The sequence below is a fragment of the Saccopteryx bilineata genome, chromosome 2, assembly GCF_036850765.1.
Source record: "Saccopteryx bilineata isolate mSacBil1 chromosome 2, mSacBil1_pri_phased_curated, whole genome shotgun sequence".
NCBI lineage: Eukaryota > Metazoa > Chordata > Mammalia > Chiroptera > Emballonuridae > Saccopteryx > Saccopteryx bilineata.
The window spans coordinates 148,200,909-148,221,868 of NC_089491.1; the positions used below are offsets into that span (position 1 = coordinate 148,200,909).

Here is a 20,960-nt window from a genome sequence, read left to right on the forward strand (position 1 = left end):
ATGAGCACCATTCTGGCTGGTGTGAGGTGATATCTCATTGTGGTTTTAATTTGCATTTCTCTAATGATTAATGATGTTGAGCATTTTTCATATGCCTATCAGCCATCTGTATATCCTTTTTGGAGAAGTGTCTCTTCATTTCTTTTGCCCATTTTTTGATTGGATTGTTTGTCTTTCTGGTGTTGAGATTTACAAGGTCTTTATAAATTTTGGTTATTAACCCCTTATCAGACATACTGTCAAATATGTTCTCCCATTGTGTAGTTTGTCTTTTTATTCTGTTCTTATTGTCTTTGGCTGTGCAAAAGCTTTTTAGTTTGATATAGTCCCATTTGTTTGTCCTGTCTTTTATTTCCCTTGCCCGTGGAGATAAATCAGCAAATATTATATATTGCTGCGAAAGATGTCAGAGCTTACTGACTATGTTTTCTTCTAAGATGCTTATGGTTTCACGGCTTACATTCAAGTCTTTTATCCATTTTGAGTTTATTTTTGTGAATGGTGTAAGTTGGTGGTCTAGTTTCATTTTTTTGCAGGTTGCTGTCCAATTTTCCCAACACTATTTTTTGAAGAGGCTGTCTTTACTCCATTGTATTTCCTTACCTCCTTTGTCAAATATCAGTTGTCCATAGAGCTGTGGGTTTATTTCTGGGTTCTCCGTTCTGTTCCATTGATCTATGTGCCTGTTCTTATGCCAGTACCAGGCTGTTTTGAGTACAATGGCTTGATATCAGGAAGTGTGATACCACCCCCTCTATTCTTCTTTTTTAAGATTGCTGAGGCTATTTGTGTTCTCTTTTGGTTCCATATAAATTTTTGGAATATGTGATCTATATCTTTAAAGTATGTCATTGGTATTTTAATTGGTATTGCATTGAATTTATAAATTACTTTGCGTAATATAGACATTTTAATGATGTTTATTCTTCCTAACCATGAGCACGGTATATGCTTCCACTTGTTTGTATCTTCCTTGATTTCTTTTATCAATGTTTTATAATTTTTTGAGTACAAGTCTTTAGTCTCCTTGGTTAAATGTACTTCTAGGTACTTTATTTTTTTGGTTGTAATAGTGAAGGGGATTGTTTCCTTAATTTCTCTTTCTGATTGTTCATTGTTGGTATATAAAAATGTCTCTGATTTCTGAGTATTAATTTTATATCCTGCCACCTTGCTGAATTCATTTATCAGGTCCAGTAGTTTTTTGACTGAGACTTTAGGATTTTCTATATACAATATCACATCATCTGGAAATAATGATAGCTTTACTTCTTCTTTTCCAACTTGAATGTCTTTTATTTCTTCTTCTTGTCTGATTGCTGTGGCTAGGACTTCCAGGACTATGTTGAATAAGAGCGGTGAAAGGGGGGCACCCCTGCCTTGTTCCTGATCTTAAGGGGATTGCTTTTAATTTTTGCCCATTGAGTATGATGTTGGCGGTGGGTTTGTCATAGATAGCTTTTATTATGTTGAGGTATGTTCCCTGTATTCCCACTTTGCTGAGAGTTTTGATCATGAATGGGTGCTGGATTTTATCAAATGCTTTTTCTGCATCTATTGAAATTATCATGTGGTTTTTCTCCTTCCTTTCATTTATGTGATGAATCACATTGATAGATTTGCAAATATTGTACCAGCCTTGCCTCCCAAGAATAAATCCCACTTGATCATGGTGTATGATTTTTTTCCATATATTATTAGATCCGGTTTGCTAATATTTTGTTGAGGATTTTAGCATCTATATTCATTAGGGATATTGGCCTATAATTTTCTTTCTTTGTGTTGTCTTTGCCTGGTTTTGGAATCAGAATTATGCTCGGCTCATAAAAGGAGCTTGGAAGTCATCCTTCCTCTTGAATTTTTTGAAATAGCTTGAAAAGGATAGGAGTTTGTTCTTCTTTGAATAGTTGGTAGAATTCACTTGTGAAGCCATCTGGCCCAGGACTTTTCTTTGTTGGGAGTTTTTTGATAACTGTTTTGATCTCATTTGGTGTGATACGTCTGTTTAGGTTTTCTGATTCTTCCAGACTGATTTTTGGAAGATTGTATGTTTCAAGGAATTTGTCCATTTCATCTAGGTTGTCTATTTTTTTGACTTAAAGTTCTTCATAGTATTTTCTTACAATCCTTTGTATTTCTGTTGTGTCAGTTGTTATTTCTTCCCTCTCATTTCTAATTTTATTTATTTGAGTCCTCTCTTTCTTTTTCTTGGTGAGTCTAGTTAAAGGTTCATCAATCTTGTGTATCTTTTCAAAAAACCAGCTCCCAGTTTCATTGATCCTCTGTATTGTTTCTTTAGTCTCTATGTCATTTATTTCTGCTCTGATCTTTATTATTTCCTTCCTTCTACTACATTTAGGCTTTACTTGCTGTTCTTTTTCTAGTTCTTTTAGATGCAGAGTTGTTTATTTGAGCTTTTTCTAGCTTCTGAAAGTGTGCCTGTAGTGCTATGAACTTCCCTTTCAGTACTGCTTTTGCTGTGTCCCATAAATTTTGAGTTGTTGTATGCTCGTTATCATTAGTTCCTAGGAATTTTTAAATTTCTTCTTTGATCTCATTCTTGATCCATTCGTTATTTAACAACCTGCTATTTAGTTTCCATGTGTTTGAGAATTTTTGAGCTTTTCTGTTGTGGTTGATTTCTAGTTTCATGCCATTGTGATCAGAGAAAGTGCTCGATATGATTTCAATCTTCTTAAATTTGTTGAGAGCACTTTTGTGCCCTAACATGTGGTCTATCCTAGAGAATGTACCATGAGCACTTGAAAAGAATGTATATTCTGCTGCTTTAGGGTGAAAGGTTCTGTAGATATCTATTAAATCGAGATGATCTAGTATGTCCTTTAACTCTGCTGTTTCTTTGTTAATTTTCTTTCTTGAGGATCTATCTAGTGATGTTAGTGGGGTATTGAAATCCCCTACTATTATAGTATTGCTGTTGATCTCGCCCTTTAAATCCATCAAAGTCTGCTTTATATATTTAGGTGCTCCTATATTAGGTGCATAAATATTTATAATGGTTATATCTTCCTGTTGGATTGCTCCCTTTATCATTATGTAGTGGCCTTCTTTATCTCTTACTATATTCTTTGTTTTAAAGTTCATTTTGTCTGATATAAGTAGTGCTACCCCAGCTTTTTTTTTCATTTCCATTTGCATGAAATGTTTTTTTTTCATCCTTTTACCTTCAGCCTATGTGCATCTTTTGTTTTAAGGTGTGTCTCTTGTAGACAGCACATGTACGGGTCCTGTTTTCTTATCTATGTAGCTACCCTATGTCTTTTGATTGGATCATTTAATCCATCTACATTTAAGGTATTATTGACATGTAATTGTTTATTGCCATTTTATTCTTTAAAGCTGTATTCCGCTTTTGCTATATTCTTTTCCCACTTTGATCTGTTTACACCATGTCCTTTAACATTTCCTGCAGCATTGGTTTCGTTATAATGAATACCTTGAGGTTTTTTTAATCTGGAAAACTTTTTATTTCTCCTTCAATTTTAAATGATAGCCTTGCTGGATAAGTAGTCTTGTTTGTAGGTTCTTGTTCTGCATTACTTTGAATATTTCTTGCCATTTCCTTCTGGCTTCACTTGTTTCTGTTGAGAAGTCTGATGTCACCCTTATGGGGGCTCCTTTGTAGGTAATAGCCTTTTTTTCTCTTACAGCTTTTAATATTTTCTCTTTATCACTTAGCTTTGGTATTTTAATTATGATGTGTCTTGGTGTAGGTTTCTTTGGGTTTCTTTTTAGTGGAGTTCTCTGTGCTCTTGAATTTGTGCTTGTTTCTCCAGCATTAATTTAGGGAAGTTTTCAGCTATAAGATAATTGAATAAAGCCCCTATCCCTTGTTCTTTCTCTTCTTCTTCAGGAACCCCTATGATGCGGATGTTATTTCTCTTCATGTTGTCACAGAGCTCTCTAAGAGTTTCCTCAGACTTTTTGAGTCTCTTTTCTTTTTTTCTTCTCTGCTTCCATGCTTTCACTCAACTTGTCCTCCAACTCACTGATTCGATTCTCTGCTCTATCCATCCTGTTTTTAATTCCTTCCATTGTAGTCTTCATTTCTGATATTGTATTTGTCATCTCCGACTGATTCTTTTTTAATATTTCAATATCCTTTTTTATACTTGCTATTTCTTTATTTAGGTGTTCATGATGACCATCCATTGTTGTTCTAAGATCCCTAAGCATCCTTACAATCATTATTTTAAACTCCGCATCCGGAAGTTTAATTATTTCCATATCACTCAGTTCATCTCCTGAAAGTCTCTCTTGTGGTTTCATTTGGATTGCACTTCTTTGTCTTCTCATTGTGCCTGGGTGTCTGGGTGTTTTCTTTGTAGAGCTGGTTGAGTCTAGGCTTGGTGTTGTCTGCCTCTAGTTTTTGCTTGTGTTGTTCTGGAGGGCCTAGTTTTTAGCTCAGGAGTTGCTACCAACTTCCTGTCCCTGCCTATGGATATTGTCTGATTTTGTACCCTGGTGCTCGCATTTGTATTAAATTATTTCCCTGGATTTGATTATCTCTCTCTCTTTTTTTTTTTTTTTTTTTTGCATTTTTCTGAAGCTGGAAACAGGGAGAGACAGTCAGACAGACTCCCGCATGCGCCCGACCGGGATCCACCCGGGCACGCCCACCATGGGGCGACGCTCTGCCCACCAGGGGGTGATGCTCTGCCCATCCTGGGTGTCGCCATGTTGCGACCAGAGCTACTCTAGCGCCTGAGGCAGAGGCCACAGAGCCATCCCCAGCGCCCGGGCCATCTTTGCTCCAATGGAGCCTCGGCTGCGGGAGGGGAAGAGAAAGACAGAGAGGAAGGCGCAGTGGAGGGGTGGAGAAGCAAATGGGCGCTTCTCCTGTGTTCCCTGGCTGGGAATCGAACCCGGGTCCTCCGCACGCTAGGCCGACGCTCTACTGCTGAGCCAACCGGCCAGGGCAATTATCTCATTTTTTTAATCAGCTGAGCAGCTCTAAATAGGCCTCAGTTATCTGCTGATCCTTAGCTTTGGGATGCCAGTTCAGACTCTTATTGCTTGCCTCCTACTTGTGATTTCTGGTTGCTGAGACACATATGTGGCAACTATTGTTGAGAGGTCCAGCGGTGTCCCATACCTACCTCCTGCCCTGTAAACTACCAGGTCACAAGCAATGAGTCACTTTAATTAAGAGGTTTATGAAGATATCTGAAAGTATATTTTTGCATGAGTCAACTTAAAACTAGTATGTATGTGCTCTTCTATTAATAAATGGAGCATAAATATATACAAAACTCAGTTTAGTTTGATATCAATTTCTAGTTCTTTCTGATCATCTAAGAAAGAATGTTGTGTTTCTCCGAAAGGTGGCACTTCTGTCCCTTTCCCTTCAGATTTAACAAATATTTACTGCACGCATCAGGCACTGTGTTAGATGTTTCCCCGTGTTTCTGTGATGCCCTGGAACTGTCAGGACCCCAGAAGGGTGCTGATCTTCACAGAACTGGCTGGCCGTGATTTCATGTTATTAAACATTCTGCAATGTTTCTCACCGGCTGATGGCTGCTTAGTACCATGTGCAAGTTGCAGTGAATGTAAGAGATAGTCTGTTCAAGGAAGAGTCTGTTTTTAATGGGAAAAAAATAGGTCATTTAATAAAAGTACCCAGTCTAACCATGACTTCTGTATTCCAGAGGAATTAAAAGTCAGTACCTTTGGGTTTCAAAGGAATGGTTTCTAGGCTGGACTGAATGTGAGTGATTTATCTAGTAACATGAAGCTTTTGCTTAAGAGCAGGAAGTTGATGCTTGACAGTAAAGTCACTCCAGTGTGAGAACTTCAGAAAGGAGCCAGAAGGGAAAGAGAGCTCACAGCCTGGTGTTGAAACAATAAAACAAAACTTATTACAGATTAAAATACAGGTGTGAGTTCATGGATATTGAATTAAAATTTCAGAAGTACTGTCAAATCCCACAGTTTGAATGATAATATACTAAAGGTATGGCTAAATCAATATCAACCTCTCAATTAGACTATTAATGAGAAGCATCATCTCTATTTTGTGAGTAGTATTTTGTGTATGTGTGCATGTATGTGTATTAGAGAAAGCAGAGGCAAGGTTACAGAAATTCTATGTTAAATTCTAAAATTAAATTGTAGGAATTTTAAAATGTTATATCAGATGATAATGAGAGTTGTTTTGGATGTAAGAACAAGTGAATATTTATTTGTAAATTGGGAGTATGGCTAGACTATTGTAACCCAGATATTTAAGCAAATACCAAGCCAGCTGTTATTGTGAAGGTCTTTTGTAGATGTGATTAACATCTACAACCACTTCACTTTAGCTAAAGGAGCATACTCTCAATAACGTGGGCGGACCTCACCCAATCAGTTGAAAGGGCTTAAGAGCAAAAACAGGTTTCCCAGAGAAAGAAGTTTACCCTGTAGATTGTGACATCAGCTCTAGCCCAAGGAATTCTAGCCTGCCAAGATGGATGCCCTACAGATGTGGGACTTGCTGGCCGCCACAATTGCATGAGTGAAATCCCCGAAAGAAATCTTTTTATATGTGTGTGTCTGTATTTATCATCTATCTATCTATCTATCTATCTATCTATCTATCTATCTATCTATCATCTATCTATCATGTAGCTATCATCTATATCCATCCATGTCTCTATCTGTTGATCTCTCTGTTTTTCTAGAGAATCCTGTCTGATATGGCTTCCTAAATGGAAAGCATGTGAAAGATGTGAAGTAGATAATATTTAGGTAGATGTTGGAATAGGAAAGTGGAGTTTATCCTTCTAATGTTCCCATTTCAATGAGTGAGTGAAAAAGCGAGCCTCATGCAGGCTGTGCAATGTGCTCCCTGCTGCACTCGTGTTCTGGGCTTCCTGTCTCTTGGGGCGTGCGGAGAGCAGCCCTGAGCTGCCCTGAGCTCCGCCTAGCACGCCTGCTGCTTTCAGCCATCTTGGTCTCTGTACCTGTGTTTCTTCCTACTTCAGACATATTTTCCCTTCTTTGTCCTGTGAAGCCTGCTCTTCCCCCTGCCCTCCCCTTCACACCAGAGCTGGAGGCTCTCATTTCTGCCTCTCTGCTCATGTAGAACATTTTCCACAAAGGGTTCTGTTGATGTACTTACATCATCTTACAATCTAGACTATTGTAATCCAGATATTTAAGCAAATATCTTAAATATTCATCTTTGTATTTCCAGCACCTACACAGTTCCAGGCATACAAGAAGTGTTCAATCACATTGCTCAAAGAATGAATAAGTAACTGATGGATTCCTTTGAATTAAGTTGCAGATGGCTGGGAGGTATCTTTGTGGCTATTCTTTCAGAGCTGGGTATGCTCCTTAGACCTGAGTTCCCCGAAAAGAAATTTCCAGGCAAATGGAACTGTAATTTCCATCGAAGACCTATGCTTTCAGTACTTGTTGGGACTAATATACACATAAAGCTGCTATAAGCTGACTGTACAGAAATCTCTGTCATCAGATGCTGGTAGCATGAATGCTTCATAAACTCAGTACAACTTTAGCCTAATTTATTCTAACCATTCTAATTAAGGACCTGAAGCTCTACCTACATTCATTAGCAAGGAGTCCAGTTTCCCTTCTGAAGTTTTACTCAACAGATCAACCTTAAATTTGATGCCTTATCTATTCCAGTGTGGGGGTCACTGGGGTCTTTTTCAAATACCAGCCCTGGAAGAAGCTGTGTCCTCTGACTATTCTATTTTATGTGTCTTGTTGCCACATGGTGTTGCTATTGAAGTGTGCACCCGCATAATGAGAGAGACTCCTGTCCACTCAGCATTGGTGTCCTCTCTGGCCCCAAAACCCTGCATGGGCCATGAGGAGTCCGCCATCACAGAATGGCTGGGCTCAGAAGAACCCACATCAGTTATATCAGGTGCCAAAAACAGCCCTCCCATGGATGCCCCTAAGTCTGCCTCTTGACCACCCACTTTTCTCATGGTTTTTGTTGGGAGTGTCCTCGTCATTCTTCCGTTCCACTAGGCCTTAGCCACACCCTCAACAGGCCTCTGTACCTCTCTGCTGGAGGAAGAGGTTGACCCACTTTCTCCCTAGTGAGCAGCTCTGCATGTCAGGGGTCTTGGACAGCTTTGTGAGAGTCACAGGAGCTTAGTATACTCTTCCTATTCTCTTTCTTACTTTAACCCAGTGAGCTACTGGCAGTTTGCCCAAGTGATTCTTCACAGAACCGAGGGAACAAGTGCTTTGAGGTGACTCTCTGTTCTACCCTCTGAACTCAATGAAGCAGATGTAAATTGTTACGGGTCTTTCACACGGCACTTGATTTAATCTCTACCTAAGCAAGCACCATGTATGTCAAAATGGTAGCTCTTGCTTTGATAAGGCTATACCATCATTTTCCTTGAAGAGACAAACATGGGTAGGTAAAATCAGAAAGATGTTTAAAGCATAGCCTTATGAAAGAAACTCAGACTATCTGAATTTCGAATGTGAATTGTCCACAGGCTTCAATACGGGGGCTGAATTACATTGTAGGTATGCAGTGCCTTTCACTACATCATTAATTTCAGCTTCATCCTATATTATCCCTTTATATTGTTCTTGTTCTAGTGAGGGCATTTCACTAATTGCACTGTTCCAGCCCACACATGGGCTTGATCATACTTCAGGAACCATCTGTTATCCCCCCCTGCCTTTGTGACCCCCTCCACCCCAAAGCTGTGCCGATCTTTTGCTATCCCAATGTTTCCCCTACAAAGTGACAACTGTAGCTGCCATTCCTGAATCCTTTTCTACAGTAACATTGTACTTGATGTTTTTATAATTCTTAAAAATGTAGACATAACATACCTGTGCAGAAGTACACAGAACACATATTTATAATGTATTATTATAAAGAATTGTTATAAAATATTTATAAGCGAATCCCCACGTTACCCCCCTTATCACCGTTCAAGTGAAATAGAAGCACTCTGCCAGCATCCTGGATGCCCTCTGGTTGTCTTTTCTAATAGAAAACCTCCCTCTCCTTCCAAAGTAACCCCTATTTCACTTTTATGCTCTTCCCTTTCTTGCTTTTCTTTACAGTTTTACCACTTGTAATACTTCCCTGATCACTGTGGTTTACTTTTGCCTGTTTCTAAGCGTTATATACTTGTAACTATATAGTGTGTTCTCTTTTTTGTGTCTGGGCTTCTTTTATGTAATAGTTTCTGAGCTCCATCTAGGCTTTGTACAGTAGTAGTTTTTTCATTTTCATTGTTGAATAGCCTCCATTGTATGACTGTGCCCTCCATTCTTTTGTTGATAGACATTCAGGCTGTTTCCAGTTTTAGGCTATTATAAATAATGATGCTATAAACATTCCTGCACATTTCTCTTGGTGCCTATGTGCACATCTGGGCCTAGAATGTTTTTGTGGGACAGTTTCTAATGATAAAATTCAGTTTTGTGACTAGAGCTATTCCTATGTACATTTTGGCAATTTGTAAATATTTTTCTAGTAATTTGTTGGTTTCATCTACATTTCTTAAAATGTACCCTTATGATTTGTTGAATCTCTGTAGCATCTGTACCGATGCCCCTTTTTTATTTCTGACATTGGTTATTTGTGCCTTTTTGGTTTATATTTCAATTAGTCTTCCTAGAGGGTGATCAGTTTTAAGTCTTTTCACAAGGCGTTAACAGAGAACTTACTGTAATGTTGATATCTCACATTTTCTGTGTAAATTTGCCTATTGTTTTCTTACCATTTTGTCGATTATAACAAAATGACATTGAGAAATACATTATTCAAGGGCCCGATTAAGAGAGAACCTTATTAATGACAAAAATTTTAACTTATCAGGAAGATATAAGGTGCCATCAAAATACAGAAATAAAAATAACTTAATTCTTGTTTGTGTAAATAAGCCTAGGGTAAAATGATTTCATTATATGTCATTTTTGTTTAAACTCACAGAATCTATTGACGACTTTAAGTGAAGATTCCTGTTTGTTGATATCTCACATACTCTGTGTGAATCTATAGTACATTTTGTCTTAATTCAAGTCAGTATAGTTCTACCAGGTTTTTCTTGTTATTGTTTGCACACCTTTTTTTTTTACATTGTTTACTATTTTTCTTATGTAGCCTTAGTTTTATATGTATTTTTTATAGCAAACTAATAATTGAATTTTGAATTTGCCAATCTGAAAAATATTTTTATCATAGCCTCTTACTTTTTCTCTGCTTTTTGCATAGTTTCCTCTGACTTCTTCGTTTTTGTTTAGTTTTGAGCTTGTTGATTTGTTTTTGGTGACTTTCTTCAAATATATTATATCTGAAGTCGGCTTTTAAGATTGGCCAATAAAAAATGATTGGAAAGTCTGTGTATAAACAGATTTGCGACTGGTAAGATTTGGGGAAAAGGAGTTGTGTTTGGCGGGAATTGATAATAAAGACTGTGGGAAGGGTGGAGTTGGTTAGTCTTCTTTGTAATGTAACTTCTGTCTTCAACCCAGGATAGTGTAATAATGTGGGATCTCAGAATTGATGAAGGTGTCACAGGGTACAATAATAGAATTTGTAACGATGTCTTCCATGCCTCAGTACATTTGGACCTTGGCCTATACACTGACAACATGGGTAGCTATAGCAGCAACTTTGGTGAACATCAGTAGGACAGGATAGCTTGGGAACCATTTTTGTCATCAGTGTCAACTGGAGAATAGCACTGTGGTAGCTAAGAGTTCTCTCAGAACAAATAAGTCTCTGAAACCTCATTGAATTATCTGGGAAGAACCTCATGGGCCAGAAATGCTCACAAGGAGAGTGGAAATCTGCCTTTATTTCCTTTTGTTCTTACTATCGGCCGGTGTGGTGTAGCTTATAAAGCACACTGTGAAAGCAGACTGTGGAATTCTTTACTGTTAAGTCAGATGAAGCTGTGTAATTAATAAAAATGCAGAGACAATTTATGGAGCAATAATGTGATATCACTTCTAACTTGAAAAGCATTTGATAATAATTAGACATTTGTTAGACTAAGGAGATGGCCCCTGGGCTTGGCTGTTACATGGAGAGTTCAATTCTAGGGATGGCTGAGTGTGAAGGTGTGCGATATTTAGCATCCTGATAGTATTTAACATCCGCAAAGTGTTCTAATTCTATGTCTGCCATCCCGAATTACTCATATTATTGGCATACTTAGTTCTAGGGATCCTCTTCCAACCTCCTGTGACCTCTCTCCAGCCCTCTATTCTCCACTAAGTGATGTTTGCTTAATTTGCTCTTTTTGTTACCTTCTGTTGACTCTCTGTAGCAAACCTATAAAATCTTTAATCTGTTAGAAATGCAGCCTCCACTCTCTCCAAGCTATACTTTATTTGTCCTTATTTGGTCTTTTGTCAACACCTTTTATTTCAAAATCAGATTCCCTGTAGACTACCAAGCTAAGATATGTGATCTCTTTATTTAGCTTTTTATCTATGAAATGCACAGATGTTCCCACACTTTTTGCCACTCATTTGACACACTCTCACAGTGTGCCCCACATCTCACATTCTAACAGATAGGGTTTTTTTGTTTAGTTTAGTTTTGTTTTGTTTTACAGAGATAGAGAGAGAGTCAGAGAGAGGGATAGATAGGGACAGACAGACCGGAACGGAGAGAGACGAGAAGCATCAATCATCAGTTTTTCGTTGCAACACCTTAGTTGTTCATTGATTGCTTTCTCATATGTGCCTTGACTGCGGGCCTTCAGCAGACCAAGTAACCCCTTGCTAGAGCCAGCGACCCTGGGTCCAAGCTGGTGAGCCTTGCTTAAAGCAGATGAACCTGCGCTCAAGCTGGCGACTTCGGGGTCTTGAACCTTGGGTCCTCTGCATCCCAGTCCGATGCTCTATCCACTGCGCCACCGCCTGGTCAGGCCAGATAAGTTTTAATGAGAACATGTATTATACCCCTTTTTTTAAAGGAGGGGTGTGCTATTCTGAACTGTAGCACACTTATATAATTTGTACATATAAGCAATACACTAATATTTAAATAAAGGTCTCCATGTTTTCTTGGGCAGTGGCATAACAGACGGGCACAATATATACATTGATCTTTGTTCTTAATTGGAGTGCCCTGAAAACCAGCCTCAGTCTGTCAGCCACACTGCTGAGTCTTCTTGCAGCCAGTTCAGAGGCATTCCTTTCTCAAAGGAATTAAAGGATAGTTAAAACTGAATGAAACATTTAAAATATTCACATTTTTAGGGTCTAAAAACTTTCTTTTGGTGACTTGTTATAACTTGTCATGGCACCTAAGAGAAGCTATGTCAGGTTAGTTTAAGAACAAAAATGGTGGGCAATAATTAGATGGGAGCAGTAATTATTAGGCATTAACAGGGTGTCCCATGGAATCCAAAGTGCAGGAATGCAGGTCTCCCGAAGGCTGCTTAGATTAGTGAACTCAGTGGAAGTCTGAGACTGGGTGGTAGCTCTGGGGAGATGCAGCTCCTGGGTGCTACTCTTGCCTTCTTATAATGAACTACCCTCAAAGGAAACAAGTCACGTGTGCTGGTACACTGGCAAACAGAGTAGATAGCCTTTCTAGGTTTTAAAAAAAAATCTCTCCATCAGCACTTGTAGGAAGAAGGTATAGTATAGTGGTTAAGCGCCTAGATTTGGAAGTCAGTCAGATTTAGATTCATTCAGTCTTGTCCATTTACCAGATGCTTGACCTTGAAAAAGTTGCAAAATCTGTCTAAAGCCTCAATTCTATATCTGTGAAATAGGAGTAATGCTCCATTTCATTGTTCTGATATGAAAGTTTATGGGGACACAGTAGATAAAGTGCTAATAATACTCTCTGGCACATTGTAAGCATGTACTTTATCGTAGTTATATCTATTTTTGGCTGTAATGGAAAGCCATTGAATTAGAGACCCAGAACTTTGGAGTGAGACCTTAAGAGATTTATATAGATCCTCCAAGGTAGGTGAATGAAGCATGTTGAAAAAGAGTTGTTTTTTAAAAGTTCCTAAATTTGTTCTTGTTGTTAAATAAAAACTATTTAATTATCTGTTTATTTTACGGATTACAAAACTATCTGAAATAACCCCAGGAAATAAATAACTGGACTGGAGATGTTTTATCTCTCAGTGACTTCAAAAATGTGCTTCTTCATATATTTAGTAGATAAATAACAAATATATCATTCTTTATATTGTTTTAAAGTTAATATAAGAAGAATCAAGTTCAACTAGTACTCTAAGTTGTACAGGTATTATCATATAAGAAAAGAACAAATTTTAAAAAAACACGAGTGGAAAAACTTAGTTACAGAGATGGATAATAAATAGATAGATACATACATACATGCATACATACATAGGTAGATCCTAACTATCATTCATTAATTATGTGATGTTGATTAAGCAAGTTAAGTGATCCCTCTGAGTCTCAGTTTTCTGAGAAAGAGAAAAATGGGAAAATAATACTTAGGATTTTCTTGACTATCAAATGAGAAAATGGAAATGTAATACTTAGTCAATAGTAAGCATGGTCTTATTATTTGTTATTTAGTGATCAATTGTATCTTTGAATCTCTCTTTGAGCTGTGAAGAATATGAATTGGTGTTATGGCAAGAAGATAAGAATTAGTTAAACAAAAGGATGATGAAATTAAATCTTCTGGTTATTGTTATTTAAGTAATAATTTAAAATAAATATATTTGAATCAAATTTTCTTCATTATGTAGAAGATTTTCCCAAGTCTTGACATTATTCTGAACATTTTTTAGGTAGTATATTATAGCTACAGCCTCAGTCCTGCACCTCTTCAATAGTTCTGACTTGACAGACCTGAAGGAAAGTGAGCTCTTCTCTTTCCTTTCAAGTTCCTCTAAATTCAGGAATTGTTTCTGCTCTCCTCATGCTCGAGTGAGCATGAAGTGATGCCCTTGCTGAGTATTTCTGTTTGATTTTCCAAAAGCTGTTGTCAGTCTTGCAGCTCAAAATGGAATGCACATGGTAATTGGTATAGTCACCAGGTCTAACTGGAACTGACCCAGACACCCTCCGAGCTCTTCCTAGCCTTTCGGATTTCTAAGCGTGTAGTTAAGACAATGCAGGAATGTATATTGAAAGGGGGAAAAGTCCCTTTGCGTGTTGCTGAACCAGGAAGCTTTGACTGTATGGCTCTCTGAGTCTGGACAATGTCTTGTGTGTTTGTTTCCACAGAGCATATATCATTACAGACTATATGGGCATCCGAAATGAAAGTTTCATGAAATTAGCTGCAGTAGGGACCTGGATGGGGGACTTTGTCACAGCTTGGATGGTAAGAAATTTTAACTTCACTCATTTCACATATCAGATAGAAGACCTGTTTAAAATGTTGGATAGACACCGCTTTTGATGGTTTAGAGCAAAATAGTTACCTCTATTTTGAGTGGGACAAATTCATGAATATAGAAAAATCCAGAGATTATATATACTATCTGTTTACCTTAGGAAAAAAATACAATGGTAATACTGATGGCTGTCCCTTGAAATGTGCACGCGTGCACACACACACACACACACACACACAGATATATACAAATTCATGGAATTAATAGAAAATTATTTCCTAGGAAGTCCTTAATAATTTTGTAAAAATTTATTGTTGTTGTTTTTTTGATGCGTACAATTTTCAGGTAAGGAATGTTTTCTAGCCTGTCTCAAAAAACCATATTAAACATTCTTGAAGAACTTCTAAAATAGTTTTATGTATTGTTTCCTCATTGAACCTAACTTAATGGTAACTAAAAGTTCTAAGAGTTATATATTTGATCCCTTTTATTTATCATCAGTTTTTATTATTATAAGTCTGGAACAAATAGTCAAGTGATATCTCATGCTGAGCTTATCTGTCAAGAAAGTAGCTTCTGTTTATTAACCTTTGGGTTAATTTAATATAGTAGGTATCTAAAAGGCTCTAGGACTTAGAAGTTTATAAGAAAATCTTGGAGTGCAAAGAGCATAATTCTCATAAGAAGGGGATATTTTAACATTTATTAACACTTTTTGTAAGTGCAGTTAATCCTAATTAGCTTTATTCATGTACTCATTTGAAAAGGAGACCTACCAAAGGAATGATGATACCCAACCTAAATAAGACTTGGCATGGACAGATGTGTTCTAGAGACCACAGGTAGATTGTCAGAACCATCACTGCCATTTTGTTGATAGTTTTGCTTCTTCTCAAGAATTTTTTCGGGGAAAAGAAGCAGTGATATGTTAAGTGCTACTATTGTGATCATCTTGCAGGAGTATCGAGCAACCACAAAAGGGTTTGTAGAGCCTGTTTTTGAGCTTCTTCCCACCTTTGTTCAGTCATAGAATGTTAACAGAGCAAATGACCAGATGCATCCCATTCCATTAACTTTAAAATCTAAATTTGTAAAGTGATTTATTTTATTTGCACTCTCTAGAAGTAACAATCAGAATATACTAGCTATTGAGACCAGGCTGCCTCATGACAAAAAATTTTATTTCCATTGGAAATAATTATTTAAAAGGAACTTAGAACATATACTTTCTGTGAAACTTGAGGTGAGGCCTTTTGAAAACTTTCTGCTTTATTTGTGGGTTTTGACTCCATGTTATTATAGTCAGTCTGCTTACTAAAGTGGAGAATTAGATCAGAATTCAGAAAGGTGGATTCTCTGACCTCGCTACCAGTGGTTTTGACCTTCCACAGGAATACACAATTCTCTGAGCCTCAGGGTGCACATTTCTTGAAAGGGTTTAATTTAATACTTCCTTTTCAGTATTACAGGTTTTTTGTAAACATTAAATATGTGGCCAAGACTTAAAATGCTGAAGTGGAATGTAGGCTTAGTGCTTTATCATTGTCATTCATGCTTTGGGGCCTCCTGCCCTTGGCTGGGCCCAGTGCTTGAGGTGATGGCAAGGCTGGGTCAGGGACCCAAGCCTCAGGCTGCCTCGGCCTCCTGACCCTGCTCTGGATCCTCTGGAGTGTGAGCATTGCTTCTTATCCAAGGCCTGGGGTCCAGAGCTGGAGTTTCCTTCCAACTGCCAATGCTAGAATAGACTAAGACAATGTGGTCCATTGCCTCTTGACTTCTGTCTGACACTGACCCTGAGAAAAGTCAGGAGAGAAGCCACAGACCATTAAGACCTCAGAGTTTGCTTTGCAATTGCAGGCAAAAGTCAGCTATTTAATACATAAATCATTTTCTTTCCTGTGATGACGTTGTTATTTGTTTGTGACCCTATTCCATCTTGCTCCTAACTCTGAGTTTCCTTTAAGATAGTGTCTCCTAGGTCATATATGACTCTGCCTCTATTTACCGGTTATAGTTTTTATTTAGACTTTTTTCTTTTTTCTTTTATTTAAGATTTTATTTATTCATTATAGAGGGGGGAGAGAGAGAAAGAGAGAGAGAGAGAAGGGGGAAGGAGCAGGAAGCATGAACTCCCGTATGTGCCTTGACCAGGCAAGCCCAGGGTTTCAAACCGGCGACCTCAGCATTTCCAGGTTGACACTTTATCCACTGTGCCACCACAGGTCGTGCGACTTTTTTCTTTTGAACCATAAGGTGACATCCAACTCTTAGAGAAGCCTGGGGAGGCACATGCATGGTGCAGCTTTGCCCAACGACCTTAACTGTTCTTGGTTGGATTTATAACTGTGCACTTTTCTGCCTTACTTGAGGAAAATGTAAATATTTTCATAGTTCAGCCTGTGGTCTTTTTTTTTCTCTAAGGTCTGGTTAACCTTCATAGTTTCTTCTAAATTATTATTTAATGCCTTCTATTTCTACTAGCTAATCTGATAACTTTTTACCTCTCCCTATCCCAGAGATGACCACTGTGAGCTGTACTGCCAATACTACAGAAGTAGGACTGGGTTGAGAGTCAAGGAAATTATGTTTTAGGTTTAACTCAGTAATATGATCTTGAGTCACCTAACCTTCTAGGGCCTCTCATCTTCCTTTCTCTAAACTGAGAAGAATCCAAAGTCCCTTTCTGCTTATGTTATATGAAATATTGACCTTTACGGATTAGACACAGGGACAGGGATGACAAAAGAAGCACAGTGCTCTCCTGATTTGCAAGTACAGTCACACAGGGAGGGTTCCCAGAACACATCAGTTTTGTTTCCATTTCTGTTCACTGACTAGGCAGTAAGTTTCTGTATAAATATTTATATGTCTGTCTACCTATGTGTGCATTGATAACATTTTAAAAAGAATAGTTTTCCTCATGAGAGGAGCTTAGGGTAGCTTTGACCTTCATTTGTCTACAGAATTCTCATCGTGAAATGAATATCAATGATGAAGGTGATTGCCATGGAGGAGCAAGTAACTGTTTACATTTCTAATAAATGTGTGCTTTTTAATGTATTTCTGAAATAGAGGATTTTTCTTTTACAGACATAATTCATAGCTTTCCTGTGGCTTTAAAAGGTACACAGGGACTGATACGATACACCAAGCAGCGGTGTGCCAACCAATCTGGCAAACCTCTTTGGCCCTCTCAACTGAGCGTCAGGCTTTGGGTTCCATTTCCTAGGCAGTCCTGGCTTTTCCTGGCTCTGTGGTGCTCCTCATGCAGAGGACAACGATATGTCAGTCAGGGTTAAAGTTCCTAATCTTTGTGAAATAGATTTATAAGAATAATTAGTATAAAAAGAAATACATAGGCCCCAGCCAGGTAGCTCAGTTGGTTAAAGCGCTGTCTTGGTACCTCAAGGTTTTAGGTTCTATCTCCGGTCAGCACACATTCAAGAATCAATGAATGAGTGCAGAAATAAGTGGCTAATCAGTCAAGGTCCCCCCCCCCCCGTGTATGTGTATATGTGTGTGTGTTTCTCTCCCTCTCTAAATCAAGAAATTAAAAATAAACCCAAAACACATAAAGTGACACCTGGTGTAATTCATCACTGAGCTGGCCCTTTATGTTGGAGGATGCAGAGAAGAGCTGTCATGAAGGTATGCATGAATCAGAAACACGGGGTGTCTCATGCGACCCCATTGCCACATATCCACAAATCTGCCCATGCTCTGTGCCATTGAGCAAGGAGCTGAGCGGGGTTGGTCGGTCCCACAGCACATTGCTCCCGTGTTCCCACCCCTCCTTCACAAGACAAAGGTCACACAGCCTACATTCGGGTCTCAGGTGGCAGGGGATTCTGAGGACATCATGAGAGCACTCACTTCTACTCCTTGTTTATTACCACCAGGGAAAATCACTTCCTGTTTATGTAGCCCTAACCATCCCTTTTCCCATCCCCTTCCTCTTCCTGCTTCAGAGGCTTTTCTCTTACAGCTATGATAGTGACAGAAACATCAGACTCTGGGTTCATGGTTGGGAGAGGGGGCATGCAGGGGAGGGTACGAATCAGGTGAAGTTAAGCCACGACTAAAGAAAACAGTTCTCACAGTAAACACTAAAATCATCACTGAGCTTCTTTCATCATAGAGCCTTGTTTGGCCTTGACATAGTTTTCCCAGGGTTGTCTGTGGACTTTTGTATGTAAGTGTGCCACTGCCACCATGAAGCTATTCATACACACACATAGAACAAGTTAGTTGTTTGCCAATTGGCTTTCCTTTATTTCAAGTTTTTATAGCCACCATTTGCTTGTTAAATTGTATGTGATTTTAATAGACTTTGTTTTTCTTCTTGAAACTCATAGTTCCATTAGAGCCAGATAAGCTTAGTCAGTACCTTCATGAGGAAATGCCTTTAAGTGGGTAAAACATAGCCTTTGTAGCTAGATTATAACAAGGAATAAAACTTTTAAATTTGCTTAATTATTTCTCTCTATTAAAGCTATATCAAGAATATGATTTTAGAACAATAGTCTTTAAAATTATAAAATTATTTTACCATTCTATTTTAACTGCCTTTGTTTACGTGTAAATGTTATACCGTGTCTTAAATATTTGAGTGACAAATTTTGCCTTTTTATTTTTCATATATTTTTTTATTTCTTCAAAGAGATTTTATAATTCATATTTACAATGCTATTAATTTTGTTTCAAAAGACTATTTAAGAAGGTTGAAAACTCCTCCTTAGTTGACTATAAATGCTTTTTAAAAAAGATTTTATTTGTTGATTATAGAGAGAGAAGAGGAAAGAGAGAAAGGCAGGGGAGGAGCGGGAAGCATCAACTTGTAGTAGTTTCTTCTTGTATGTGCCTTGACCGGGCTAGCCCAGGGTTTCGAACCAGTGACCTCTGGGTTCCAGCTCACTCTATCCACTGTGTCTCCATAGATCAAGTGGCTATAAATGCTTTGAGGGGAATTACAGTGCCAGTTATGTTCACAGTTGTATTCCTAGCATACAGCATAGTACCAGGCATGCAGTAAGTACCCAGGAAATAGTTCCTGAAAGAGTAGGTAGATCATGAGAGCACATACGCTTTAACTTCCATTTCCTTTTTCCTCATTCTGTTTTGTGACTTCGTGTTCTAAAATGAATATGGCACATACTAAAACGGTGATGGGGAGGACAGCTACGTTGTTCAGGATATATAGATATCAATTCTTCCCATCTTCTTTCCCTGCTCTGCCCCCACCCCAAAGGCTATGCACTTGCTTCTGCTGAGCTTGTTTCCGTAACCAGAAGGACACATGCTCATAAACAGTCTCAGTGGAGGGAATTCTCCGAGAATGGAGGTGTAACCATTTGAGTATAAAAGGCATTCTTTGGTCAAACAAAGGTTGAATTTCTCAGATCCTACCAGAGTTCCTTGAATGGTCATTGTTGCTGTCAGTGGCATAAGTTCTGTTCTTGGCTTAGAGGACAGAAGGAAGGTAGGCTGAGATGTACCCCTTCAGCCATGGGAGCAGACAGTTGTTTCTGTGTAAGACGGAAATTGGTTAAATTTTGGTAGATGGAGGCAGGCAGAATTAAGAATGCTGTGTAGCCCTGGCTGGTTGGCTCAGTGGTAGAGCGTCAGCCTGGCGTGCAGAAGTCCCGGGTTCGATTTCCGGCCAGGGCACACAGGAGAAGCGCCCATCTGCTTCTCCACCCCTCCCCTCTCCTTCCTCTCTCTCTCTCTTCCCCTCCCGCAGCCAAAGCTCCATTGGAGCAAAGATGATCCGGGCGCTGGGGATGGCTCCTTGGCCTCTGCCCCAGGCCTAGAGTGGCTCTGGTCGTGACAGAGCGACGCCCTGGATAGGCAGAGCATCGCCCCCTGGTGGGCAGAGTGTCGCCCCCTGGTGGGCGTATCCAGGTCGAGCGCATGCGGGAGTCTGTCTGACTGTCTTTCCCCGTTTCCAGCTTCAGAAAAATACAAAAAAAAAAAAAAAAAAAAGAATGCTGTGTACTTGGGGATAATTTATACTCTTCTGGGTTAGTATTTATTAACACATCTAGAACAGAACAGAGGAAGGAAATACTTCTGCAGTGTTTGAGAATAAATTATTCCTTCTAGCTGAAATACAAAAAATATAAAACAAATTTTGTAATTATGTATACATGCTAACCTAAAATTAGGTAAGTTTTTTTTCTATTGTTCCATGCTTATTGCACACTTACTAAGGAAGGGGTGTGGTTCTTTTTGTTACTTTTATTTTACCAATTAATATTAGTTTATTTAGTTCAAATTTTTCTGTTATACATGGCACTAGTTTGTGGACTGCTCTCAAATGCTGTTTGTCAATGAACAATAACCTGGAATGTAACCGACATGGTATCTAGTTTATTATTCTTTCTAGAATTGAGCTTGACAATTTGTATTATGATCAATGCCAGTTTTCTAATTATTTCTCCTCTACTGATATTTTTAAATGACAGAATAAAAGGCATAATTAAATTGATTTGTATCCAAAATAAAGTAGCAGTAATGACTTTACTGAATTTCCTAATAGAAAGGAATTTAAACCGTGAAGCAGGGAAGGAAGGATCAGAGTTGGCAAACTCACTGAATGAGTGTGAAGATAAATGGAAGGGCACACATCAGACATTTAACCACTGGGTC

General features: G+C 38.5%; 1 protein-coding gene across 5 annotated transcripts in view; it reads left to right on the top strand.

Annotated features, from left to right (window-relative positions):
* The window catches only part of TMEM117 (transmembrane protein 117), a 535,376-nt gene that overhangs the window by 289,496 nt on the left and 224,920 nt on the right, over positions 1 to 20,960 (top strand). For 4 of the 5 annotated variants that reach the window (XM_066258157.1, XM_066258158.1, XM_066258159.1 and 1 more), the window contains one exon: positions 14,200 to 14,299. The exons of the other annotated variant lie outside the window; for it this stretch is intronic. In XM_066258157.1, coding sequence (XP_066114254.1) covers positions 14,200 to 14,299 — 100 coding nt within the window. The remainder of the gene's footprint in view (positions 1 to 14,199; positions 14,300 to 20,960) is intronic. 5 annotated transcript variants of the gene reach the window in all.